The sequence below is a fragment of the Toxotes jaculatrix genome, chromosome 21 (assembly GCF_017976425.1).
Source record: "Toxotes jaculatrix isolate fToxJac2 chromosome 21, fToxJac2.pri, whole genome shotgun sequence".
Classification (NCBI taxonomy): Eukaryota; Metazoa; Chordata; class Actinopteri; family Toxotidae; genus Toxotes; species Toxotes jaculatrix.
Window position 1 is genome coordinate 7,855,217 of NC_054414.1, and position 12,283 is coordinate 7,867,499.

At 40.3% G+C, this 12,283-nt stretch overlaps 2 protein-coding genes across 2 annotated transcripts; both read left to right on the plus strand.

Moving 5' to 3' along the window:
- The first annotated feature begins 3,594 nt into the window (after positions 1-3,594).
- Positions 3,595-6,030, plus strand: LOC121175457 (parvalbumin alpha). Its single transcript, XM_041029224.1, has 5 exons — positions 3,595-3,684; positions 4,196-4,262; positions 4,808-4,940; positions 5,394-5,503; positions 5,600-6,030. Exons 2-5 carry the CDS (start codon positions 4,202-4,204, stop codon positions 5,623-5,625), a joined length of 330 nt encoding a protein of 109 aa, XP_040885158.1. The 5' UTR covers positions 3,595-3,684; positions 4,196-4,201; the 3' UTR covers positions 5,626-6,030.
- A 2,191-nt stretch (positions 6,031-8,221) lies between these two features.
- On the plus strand, positions 8,222-11,813 carry pvalb9 (parvalbumin 9). Its single transcript, XM_041067002.1, has 5 exons — positions 8,222-8,504; positions 9,685-9,752; positions 10,374-10,506; positions 10,970-11,079; positions 11,530-11,813. The coding sequence occupies exons 2-5, from the start codon at positions 9,692-9,694 to the stop codon at positions 11,553-11,555; spliced, it is 330 nt and encodes a 109-aa protein (XP_040922936.1). The 5' UTR covers positions 8,222-8,504; positions 9,685-9,691; the 3' UTR covers positions 11,556-11,813.
- Positions 11,814-12,283: the final 470 nt, after the last annotated feature.

The following is a 12,283-nucleotide window of genomic DNA, read 5'->3' on the forward strand; positions in this document are numbered from 1 at the left end:
CTGACTGCATGGGTTTCTTTGCCAGAGTAGGTCTTCAATCTCTGCAGACAACGTTGGCAATAATTTTATTTAACTGTTACTAAGGGTGGTGCGGTTTTATTTAGGAAGGTGGCCTCATTCAATTCTAAAATTAAAGGCATTTAAAGGAAAGATATTCAGCCGCCAAGTAAATTGCTTTAACAGTGAGTCACGTGTTTTATCAAGTGATTGCAGTTCATCATCTCCTCTTCATCCTTTCTGAAAACGTAGCCTCTACTTAAGTCATATGGATTAAAAACTGTGAAAACTATGCTACATTAATTATCATTTTACAATCAGACCATTTTTAAATCTGAGCTTTTGAAATAAACTTCTGAAATAATATGGTACTTTTCCCTGACAAGGTTTGTGTCCACAGAATCGCTATACACCATGTCACTCTTCTTCATTCGCAAATTTAATATATATGAGTGTTATAAATTGGCTTTAACTCCCCATATTGTAGAGAATATGTCTGTCTAATGACAGTGTAGGTGCAAAGGAAAACTATCACCATACATTGGTTCTTTTTATTATTATTTTTGCATTTCATTTCCCTGCAGCAAAGTTGTTTAGCTTGCACTTGTAGTAAATGACATCAGGACAGAATTTACTGGATCCACACCAGTCACCGTGCAGCATTTTGGCACCTCAGCTTTAACCACTGTGCAGGCTTGAAATGTTTATTGGTGTGACTGCAGGCGAGGAAGGACGCAGGCAGAGTTTTGGCCCAGTCTGGTACAGACTGTTGGATCAGAGGTAGCCCTGGCAGACAGAGATGGGGGCGTCTGAGAAAACAGCATTAGGCGGACTGGGTTCCTGGCAGAGCCTCGGGAGTGCTGGCCCGAGGAGGCCGAGTACTTGCAGTGACCCAGCAGAGGAGATCTGGGACAGGATAGAGTTTCTGGGCCAGAACATTTACAGGACTTCTGTCAGTGAGGCACCTTTATTTGCGAGTTTCTGTCAGACAGGCTGAGCAGAGGAGATGGACAAGAGAATATGGGTCACTGCTATTTCTGCTGCAGCATGGAGCACAGGAACAAAGTTCTGCTCTCAGGTGGAGATTTAGAAACATGTAGTTAATTCTTTAGGGTTTAACTCTCCAAGTATTCATAAAATTTATTTAAAAAAAAAAGCATTTCAAATATAAAGTTCAGAATATGATGTGGGAGCGCCCTTCACTTTCTCATATTACAGACTTTCATTGCCTTGCTTAATGGGTTTCATCCCTGCTGTGAGATATTTGTAATTTAAACCTGATATCGAAGAAGGGCAGGAATAGATACAGCATCTATGGTCGAGTCGTTTGAGGTGAGAGACCTCATTTGACCACAGCAAATGTTAAAGGCCAAACATTGGTTTTACAGAGCTTTTAAGAAGATCTGAAGTAAAGAGGAAGCACAGAGAAATTAAAAAATAACACCTGTACCCTTTTCTGGCTGTCTAGAGAACTAACAGTGAAACCACTGAAGTGAAGGAAATGACAAAGACAATGTACTTAAGGTTTTGAAGAGACCAGTTTATGTAGCACTGAAGCTAAATTCAGAATTTATTCCACGTAAATTGGTGAGAAAGATGAGTATTTTTAATGTATGCTTTACCAAAAATCATACTTAAAGTGTAAGAAAATTTTGCTGATAATTCAAAATTAACTCCATGTCATATTGGTCACAGGGCCATCTCAGTACTGCCACCTGATGTATGATAGGCACATAACAGCCTGGAGCAGTCGTGGGAGCAGATATGGGCATGGAAAGCCCCCCTGGACCAGTTACTCATTTAATGTCATTGTTGAGAGCAGTGTGAGGACCCGGTGTTATTACGCAACCACGCGGTGCCTCACTGAAGTGTTAGGATGGTGGTGATAATGGCGGTGATGATGATGATATGATCTCGGCTTTCGCGGTTTCCTTAAATAGCATCACAAATAGTTTCATCGCCATAAGGAGAAATGGTCTGAATTGATGTAAGAGGTCCAAAAATAAAAAGAAATAAAAAATAATAATAAAGCCTGGCAGATGGTCCTCAGCTGTGCATGGTGATTATGTACTATTAAATTAAAGCATTTCAATGAATCCCTGCCCTGTTACTAAAGCTCATAGTGTGATCTACTTAGTTTATTTCATCATCTTGCTTCATATAATTTATTTCCCCACTCTTATTCATTTGTAAGCCCTCTGACGGAGGTTGCATTCACATGAATGAAATGCATTAAACTCAAACATCTAAAATGATGCGCTTTTCAAAAATTCTACATTGCAAGGAGGGGACACGACTCCTATTTGTTCTTTAAATAAATGAGAAACAAAACTTTATTTGTATATCTTTAAATATTTTTTCTATGAGCAACAGGAGACCCACACAGGCTCCGCTCGAGCCTTGATTTGTGTAAGTGTGACTGGAGCGCTAAGCTGAGCACGGTTGCAAATTTCCGCAGCTACAATTTATTTTCTGTTTGAATGCTCGAACGAGCTTTCATGCAGTTTCGTGTCCACAGATACTGAAATTATGTTGAGCCAATCGCATGAAATGAAAAACATCCGTTACTGGATCCATTTCTGTTACGATTTGCGTAAAAATTAAAAGATCCAAACATAAAAACCTAAAGACATGAATTTTTCTACATTTTAACATGTATTATTATTATTATTACTACATCACTGTCGCTGTTGCCAGCGATAATCAGTCACCACAACTAGACTTTTCTGACACCGGAATGCCAGCAAAGTCATTGCAGGCATTTTACGCACGCCAATTACGCACAGGCTCGTTTTCACCAAAACTGTACAGTTCAGAGGGCACGTGTAGGTCATTAATCACCACTGGTGATTATGGTGTAGAAGAACACGGACCATAGATAATGCTTTGCTATAGGCTACATATTCAGCAATACTTACACTGTGTTTTATTCATTTCTTTATTAAGGAAGTCTCTGGACATAAAATGTCTTAATCGACAGATACATTCAGGAATGTAACCTGACATTTAAGAAGAATATACACAGAATATATTTCACTTATCATCACAAGTATCACAACAACAACCAAAAAAAAAAAAATTAAATTGTATTGGAAACACTTAAAAACGTTCTCATGAGAAACGTAGTGGAACTACTGATACTGTGACAGAGTCAACCTGAGAAATCAGGTTCATAGCAACAAGGCAAAAACAGAGTCATTGTTACAATAACCTGACCTGTAATAGATTAAGTTGCTGCAATAACTTACACTTCACATACCAGCTTGATGTGTGTGATCATTTGTAATGACAGCCATACACAACATAAAGGTTTACCTCATTCTTCACTCCGTGGTGCTCTGCAGAGTTTAGCAGCTCAGAACTACATGGCTGCAGAGTACGTTTCACCCAAATCAGCAGCGTATATTATTAGCCCTATGCAATATCAAGCACTTTTGCATAGGCCTACACTTAGCCTACCATTTAAGCATCTTCATTTATGTAGATATAAATAGAACAGCTCTGTCTACTGGACACATTTTTCAACCAACTGCTTTGACTGCTTTGCACACAGTGTCTATTACATAGCCTATGCATCATATTTCGGGTGAGTGAAAGTATATAAGCTTGCGAGACTCGCTGAGGGCTTCACTGCAGTGAGCAGATTCATTTGAGCGAATCCACTCTAGCCTTAGAGATAACCCTAAGGTGAGTCTCACTGAAGAGCCGCAGACCTTTAGCCGAGACTACTGCCTGACTCCTGAGTGTTTCAGGGCTTCAACTTCATGCTATGGGATACAAATGGAGGAAAGGGCCGACACAGGGCCAGATTCTGAACATCAGAGGCTCAGAGTTTGGCTTTGGACTAACTAAGGAACTAAATGGAAAAAAAATCTATTTGCCAACCAACCACAACTGCAAAGGAGATTTGATCTTTTGCCTTGGAGGGCTTGGTTCTGGGGGAAAAAAAATTGGACTACTTTTTCTGATCTGATTTATGCCTTGGAATACTCAAAGAGAGGAACTGTGAAATGCATTGCATGGCATAATGAAGATTTAATGTAGCTTTGTAACTTTAAATGCTGTATCTTTAAGTGCAGAAAGGAAAGCTAACAGAAATCATGCTTAGATACAAAGAAAAAAAAAAAGTTTCATCCTGTCTGATATGATATGCTGAACTGATGAACTGATGAACTTGTCCTCTTCTCTCCTCCCTCAGTTAAAAATGGCATTCGCCGGAATCCTGACTGACGCTGACATCACTGCAGCCCTTGCAGCCTGCCAAGGTAAACCCCACACACTGTCACTGCATAGGGTCTTGTAACTCAGGAAATCTTGCACTTTAGCCAGTCTGCTCTGCAAGAGAAGGGCCTAGATTCCTACTTTACTCATTTGTAGGTGAAGGTCTTGCTGCAGAATTGAGTTATCTAAGTTGCAGTAGCAGCAGATAACAGTATACCTTGATCACAATTACAGGCAGTTAAAAGTTTCCTCCTCCTGCATTTAACACAGCAGGATTATCTTTTTAAAAGCATCTTGGCTGCTGGCTCAGTCGTGCAGCAAGCGTGCAGGATGTGACTTTAATATAATTTTGTATAGCTTAGCAGAAAGCATGGATCCTAATTGGCATCAGTTTGGCTCCTGTAAGAAAAGCAGCTCTGCAGGGTAAAACTTAAACTGCTGACTGACAGTCAAAGCGCAGACTGAAGATCAATAGACCCCCAACTGCGAGGCCTTGTGAAAGAAAAGCAATGCAGCTGAAAAACACATTTCACTTTGTGCGTGATATATCTGCGATGTCTGATAAGATCCTCTCTCCATCTCCTCTCAGCTGCCGACTCTTTCAAGCACAAGGACTTCTTTGCTAAGGTCGGCCTGGCTGCCAAGACCCCTGATGACATCAAGAAGGCCTTCGCCATCATTGACCAGGACAAGAGTGGCTTCATTGAGGAGGATGAGCTGAAGTAGGCACCCTCTCTTAGATTTCAACTCAAGCTCCTTCGGGGCTCTTGTAGCACAGGGATCATCTTTCTTTGGCCCACGGTGAATTCAGAATGATGTCAGTGCCTTAAAGGATCATACCGGGTGTTCTCCTCAGGAGTAACTCTACGCCTGCTCTCTCCTCTTGCCTCTCATGTTGCACAGTGACATAGACCAGGGGAGAAATCAGAAGGAACACATCTCAAATTTTTTGGGGCCAAATCAACTGCATTTTATTTGTATTTTTAAAAATAATTTTCATTGTAAGAAATCCAAATGATCCAGAGCTAAAAAAAACCAACAAGGAGGCAGTAAATAATCAGTTAGGCTCTGGAGATGATCTCAAAATCAAAACACCTTTATAACCAGTAGATTCAGCACAACATTTATCAGTCTAAATCTGATTCTAAGTATTTCTCTCTGATTGTTTTCTCCAGGCTGTTCCTGCAGAACTTCTCTGCCAGTGCCAGAGCTCTTACCGACGCTGAGACCAAGACCTTTCTCCAAGCCGGTGACTCTGATGGTGATGGCAAGATCGGAGTTGATGGTGAGTCTATTCTCTGAAATTAGAATCCTATTTATTGCACACACACAAGACTTTGAAATAATATTGTAAATTCTCTTTGTCTCTGTCTCCCTGCAGAGTTTGCTGCCCTGGTCAAGGGTTAAATGAATAAAACTGACCAACATCGTACTTCACTACTCCAAAGGAACAACTTGAGCCAAGACAAACTCCTCCTCTCTTCTCCTCTTCCCTCTCACTCTCTCTCAACTCTCCACACCACTTTTATACACTTGACCTTTCCCCCTCTCCCCCCCGACTATAGACATCCTGCTCCCTCCCTCTCTCTCTCTCTTTCTGGCCGTGGTCATCCCTTTGTCCACTATGAATGTACCTGACTAAGTGTATAGCTTGGTTGACTTGTGTCTTTCTCTCTCTCTCTCTCTCTCTCTCTCTCTCACTTCTGTCGTCGTTTTACTATCTGAGTTTTTCTTACTGTGAGATCAGTGATGATGCACTTTTCTGGGAAACGGACGGACGATGAGAAAACAATAAAGGTTCTTTTTCAATAACACAAGTCTGACCCTGGTCTTTAAAACTCAGTTGTGAATCGAAGAAAGACACAAAGAATGGCTTTTATGCAAGGCCTCCTGAAAAAAGCACATCTTAACCTGTTAGTAGAGATGACAGTGAAGGCAACAGTCTGACAGCCTGGGAACTGCTCTCAATATTAAACACTTTCTGTGTATGATTCTTTAGTTTTTACACGAAAGTTGACGATTTAGAAGATGAGTAAGTAAACCTGACCTAAAGAGAACAGTTTTATTTAGCTCAATCCACAAAATGTCTATAGCAAAGCAAATGAACTCATTTTATGCGAAACTGTTTCTATTGAAGAAATCCAAAGTGCATCTTTAATGAGATAAATTATACATGTCTTCCACTTAAAGCCTGACTACATATCCTTTGCTGAACAATAACCACAGTGGCTTTGATCAAAAGTGATGCAAAATGCTAAATAGTCAGGGAAAAGGCTACTAATGCTACTAAGCACACATGAAAATTAATCAGTCAAAGTCAGGGATGTGACTCAGTGATGTGCATTATACAGAAACATATAAAGTTTGCTAGCATCAACCACTATAAGCTGCTGGTCATACCAGACCAAATAAGGCTGTAGCAACGAAACCTCTACTTATGAATTCATCTTTTCATTTGAAAGAGGAGCAATGTGATATTACTTCTTATATAAGTTACATGATCATGCTTCAAAAATTGCCTTTTACACTGTTAACAAGCACTTTGGTGGAAAGTCTTCCCGCCGTGGTGATGTGTTACTCATATGAGATTTACTGTCTTAATCTAGACTCACACGCACCCGACTTCTGCCCTATATAATCCAGCTCTCCTTTCACACAGTATGTGGTTAGCTCATTCAGCCCCTCTGTCATGCCCTGCGTTGATGGGTAGCAGCCACGAGGTGGCGCCTCTCATCTGTCAGTAAGTCACAAGGGTTTCAGATGCCTGATGGTTTTACAGACAATGCAGACTTTGAGGATTAGATTTACAGTAGGCTTGTTTTCTGAGCTTCAGATGAGTTGAAATGGTTCATTATTTCAGTATAGAGAGCAGCTGTGGGACTACTCAAAACGCTGTCACTCACAGCGTGTTAAATCAGAGGTTCACCGCATGCAAAACTCAAGAATAATGAGATTTATTCCCTTGGTTCTCGTTACAAAAAGCATCCCTCTGTCTCTCTGCTAATGCTATTAGTGCTGACTGGATTCACCAGAGACGCTGCTGTGTCAGATGGTTTGAAAGGCTTCCCTCTGCAACAAACTCCTCAGTGTAGGGTGGACAGTTGCCATGGTGACCAAACAACAAGCAAAAGCAAAACTCCACCCACGCCCTCACCTTACAGAGGGTTAGGTGTGAGAATGTGTGTTACAGGTTTTCCAGATGAAAACCATCATAACACACAAAAGAAACCCAGTACCTTGTTATACATAAATGAATGTTTCATATGTAAAAATATCTCTCAAAGCATTTTTGCAAAAGGGAAGTCAACAGTGGCATAACTCCAATACTCAAATTATTAAAACTAAATGCCTTATTGTTTTGGTAAGTGTTTTCATGAAGCTGTATTCTTTGGAGAGAAAGTTCTGCTTTTAGTGCACAATCCAAACTATTTTTCATAAAGTATTTCCTCTTTTTTAAAACTTCCTTTTTCCCCCCTGAGGACAGTCTGTGAGAAACTGGTGATAGGATATCACGTAAACTCTTGACAAAAAAAAAACATATCAGCATTTCACACTCACAGTACTTGGTGCATATTACTTTTACATGTTGTTTTCCAGCTTGAGTAAAATCAGAGCCAAAGCTCTATTTAAACCTGTTAAACAGACTTATAGATCAATAAAATGCACCCAACACAGTCAGACAGTGAGGTTTTGAGGCCTTATATTTTCTGCCAGAGCTGCTGATATCACTGTGGCACATAATGTTAGATTACTGATGAGGATAACAATCCCCTGGTGGTGAGTCATAAGATGATTTATGACCAGCTGCTCCCTATGGTCATCTGAATTTAGGAGATTATTCACTAAAACCAAAGGGAGAAAGGGAACCTGATTAAATTTGAGATGTGTATAAGCTCTCACGGGGCACCTGCAGAGACAGAGAGAGAGGGAGGGAGGGAGGGGGAGAGAAAGGGAGGGAGCGGAGAAAGAAAAATGTAACACAGGGGAAAAGTTGATTGGACAAACCCCACCGTGCTATTACAGAAAGGGAGAAAGGGAGAGGGGAATGTGTAGCGGATATAAACAGTAAAGGTTAATTGGGCAGGTGAGGAACTCGAGAAGGAGGCGGCTGGCTGCGGGAAAATTTGATCCTCGGTCGGGTTGGAAACTCAAGCATCAGTCGGCACATTCAGCCTGGTGTATATAAGACTGAAGGAGCTGTCAGCGGCCACCACAAAGCCTTACCTGCTTCTGCTGCTGCTGCTGCTGCTTTGGACCTGGACGGAGAGGAACCCCAGACAACAGCGGTGAGTCCCACAGCTGCACGGGGAAACTCTCAGTACAGGTGTTGGCCAGGTGTGCTACCTGCCTGCCTGCCTGCCTGCATGGGGAGCAGAGCTAGCAGTGGAAATATAGCCTACACTGTACTTTTTTCCACCGCTGCAGGGTTTATTCAAGTTTTAGAAATCCTCCAAACTATCAACTGAAGTGACTAACTCAGCGATTAATGACCAGATAGGAAGGTGTTCTTAATCTGTTAGGTCAGTAATACGATTTATTATGTTCGATTTATTATGTTCGACATTCATTCCTATAGACAAGTCCCATAAGATGGCAAACATAACATAAAAGTAATTATATAAACAAACACAAAATAATAATTGAACTCTTCAGACTTTAAGGGACTGTACTAAAATTCCTAGGGAAGCCAGGAGAGTTATGTATTTTTAATTTTTGCATAATCTATGGGTATTGTTCAGAGAGCAGGTGAGGATGTTTCAGCTTTTTCTATATTATTTATTTATTTAGTCTATAAAATTTTGCCATTAAAATTTTGACTTCTTTCGTGCCTCTAACCTTTAACCTTTAACAACATTTTGCAAGGCCACAAGGAGGCTGCCTTTGCGTTATTTGGGAATTTTGGACTAAGGGAAGAGTCCAAAAATTTCCAATAACACTGTGAAGGGTCTTGCTTTTATTTATTTATTTTGAGATAAAATATAATATTACCCTCCACCCCAACCCACTCACCCCCCAGCCAGTTTGTTCAGTCCCTAAATGCCAGTTATCTTGAATGGCCCAACCAAACCAATTAAGCAATTCAAGGGCAGCAGTAGTTAAGAGGCCTCCAGGGGAAATCTGATTAGGACCACAATGAATCAAGAATGGAGCGTAAGATGATCAATTATGAGTTTATATAGAAGTTTATATAACAGAACACATGAAAACACTTTGGCAGCAAGCTTTTTTTTGACATCTCAGGCATATTTGCCAAACAATCACTACTGGATGAGATCATCCATATTAACCTAGATACATCTGCAAATGCGAAAAAAAAAAAGTTAATCCAGCATGGCACAAAAATGGACTGAGTTCAAATCAAAAAGCCTGAAACAGGTGAAGAAAATGTGTGAAAGAGAGAGAGAGAGAGAGAGAGAGAGAGAGAGAGTGTCTGTGTGAATAATTTACTTTGCTTTAACCCTGCAGGACCAACATGTCGCTCACCTCCATCCTTTCAGCTGAGGCCATTGAAAATGCTGTCAAGGACTGTCAAGGTAGTATCTCACCACACACACACACACACACACACACACACACACACACACACACACACACACACACACACACACACACACACACACACACAAAACACACACACACCCTGGACCAATCCCTTCTCTACCAATATTTGAGACTACTATTAAATTATATTAATTTAAATTATCATTGACAGCATTCAGCAAATTATGCAGAACACATGACTCATCATGTTACTTGAACATGATGATTATACTTTCATTGGATCAAAAGCTAACTAACTTAATCTAATTTTGATGAAATGGACAATAATCAACAATCCTGATCTGTAGTTGATAAATCGAACAGCTGTGTTGCGTTCAGCGGCTCTCAGAACACCTACAGAAAGGTGTTTAATCTTCTCTACGGCTGCATTGTTTTCTTTATTATATAGCATCCTCTCCACTAAAGTCATGCCCAGCTTTAACTTAATGGTGATGAAATATGGATTTGGAAAGGTTTTTAATCATCTTGCTTGTGTTAGTAGAAACATGTGTCCGCCATTTCCACTACCTGGGAAAAGCTACTGGGGAAAAACAACAGCAGTTCCTGTTTTTTTATTTATTTATTTTTTTAAATCTATGGTTATGTGTTTTCAGCTCCGGACTCATTCTGCTACAAGAAGTTTTTCCAGCTGTGTGGTCTGTCCTCAAAGACGCCCAAGGAGGTCAGAGATGTCTTCCAGATCCTTGATGAGGACAACAGTGGCTACATCGAGGAGTCTGAGCTCAAGTGTGTGACCCTAAGACCCTAAGTGATGCTGTGGCTGTAATTCTTAGATACCTTGAGTCACCAAAATTCTTGTTGAAATACTCCTTTAAATGTTGTCTTCAAATGGAATCATTTTCATGCAAAATCACTTGCAGTGAGTTACAGAGTTAAGTATACTGTTTGTATTTGTGAGTGTGTCTGGCAGAAAGAATGAGAGATTTAGCGCAATAAATCTCACAGTAGTATTATTGGGATGGTACCATTAAGCCGTTTCCAAATAATCCACTATGGACAAAGTGTTATTGTTGTATTTGTGTTATATAATTCACCTTTGTGTAACAAGAGCTGAGGGTTGAGCTTTGCAGTTTTGGAACTGCTGTGTTTATGTGCTTTTAAATGCATCTCCTCATGTGTCAGTGAAAATTCAAGTAAAAAATTACAGCGAATATACATCTTCTCTTTCTGTGTGTGCATGTGTCTCTAGGTACTTCCTGCAGCGGTTCGTCCCCGGGGCACGGACACTGACCGAGGCAGAAACCAAGAGCTTCATCTCAGCAGCTGATGATGACAGTGATGGCAGAATTGGAGCAGAGGGTCAGTGTCTGATTTCTCCGATTATGTTTTTAAAACTCTTAATGTAAGCAGAAATTATCTCAGTGGCTGGAGTAAATCTTAGGCTCAGTGCAGCTTAGAGCACTTTTAGCCCTCTTAAGGGTCTTTGTTTAACCCTGTTGCTTCAGGTTTGTCAGTGTAGGAACCATATGCATCAACACTGGAAGTCATGACCTCCATGCTTGTCCTGATTTTGTCCATCGTCCAGTTACCAGCAATATCTGAGCTCAGCCGTCTTACATAAACGGATCAAGGATTTGGACAATCCAAAAAAGATTATTTTTGTCTTTGTTTATTTGTTTCCCTCTGGTTGCTGTATTAAAGGTCACTGAAAGGTCTCAGTGTCAGTCACACGTGTATGTATTCTGCTTAAGGTTGCTGTTATTTTGGAGATGATTCACAGCCTTTTCAACATGCTTTATTTTTCTCTAGAATTCCAGACTATGGTCCTGTCCTGAGTTTTGCAGATAAAGAGAGCTCAAGTCTTCAGTCACCTCCCCACCTCTGGAGTCCTATGATCGCAGCCTCCATTCCCAGGGATTTCTTTTCTTTTCTACTAAATTCTGTGTGCGTTAATTGTTTTTAAATGACCTTTTGTCCATTTAAAGACACAGATAACAGATAATTTGTCTTTCCACTGTGTTGGTCCATGTTTTCTTGTCTGTGCACATCCCACCTTTGACAATGAATGAGACAAATAAACATGAGCAAACATACACTGCCTCTTTATGCCTACCTCTTACTTGTGTGTCACAATAATGAAATAAAGTGGAATTCATAATGTAGTTTGATTCTTACCCAAAAATATAACAATTTTATTATTATAGTACATGTTGTATTTTGACGTGAAGTTCAAATGCAAACATAACATAACATGTTGGTGACAATGCAGCTCATGAAGAAACAGCACTAAATGTAAAGAGAGGATGCTTTGAAAAAAAGTGCCATGAATAGTTTTTATTGAATAACTTTATACTAAGCGCAGTGCATGGAAAAAAAAACTAAAACCAGCACCACTGCCCAGTTCAGTACACTTGCACATCATTTTTCAAGGTAATTAGCAGCTAGTTTGCTGCAAGCATCTTGGAGAACTGTGGATTTAGTCTGTCTCAGTGTCTTCTGTGTCTTCATGTAATCCCAGACTAACTCCATGATGCTGAGATAAGGGCTCTGTTGGGGTCGGACC

Coding starts and splice junctions, on each gene's coding strand:
- LOC121175457 (XM_041029224.1), top strand. CDS start 4,202: ATGGCATTCGCCGGAATCCTGACTGACGCTGACATCACTGCAGCCCTT. Junction 4,941..5,393: donor ATTGAGGAGGATGAGCTGAA/GTAGGCACCCTC, acceptor TGTTTTCTCCAG/GCTGTTCCTGCAGAACTTCT. Junction 5,504..5,599: donor TGGCAAGATCGGAGTTGATG/GTGAGTCTATTC, acceptor GTCTCCCTGCAG/AGTTTGCTGCCCTGGTCAAG.
- pvalb9 (XM_041067002.1), top strand. CDS start 9,692: ATGTCGCTCACCTCCATCCTTTCAGCTGAGGCCATTGAAAATGCTGTC. Junction 10,507..10,969: donor ATCGAGGAGTCTGAGCTCAA/GTGTGTGACCCT, acceptor ATGTGTCTCTAG/GTACTTCCTGCAGCGGTTCG. Junction 11,080..11,529: donor TGGCAGAATTGGAGCAGAGG/GTCAGTGTCTGA, acceptor ATTTTTCTCTAG/AATTCCAGACTATGGTCCTG.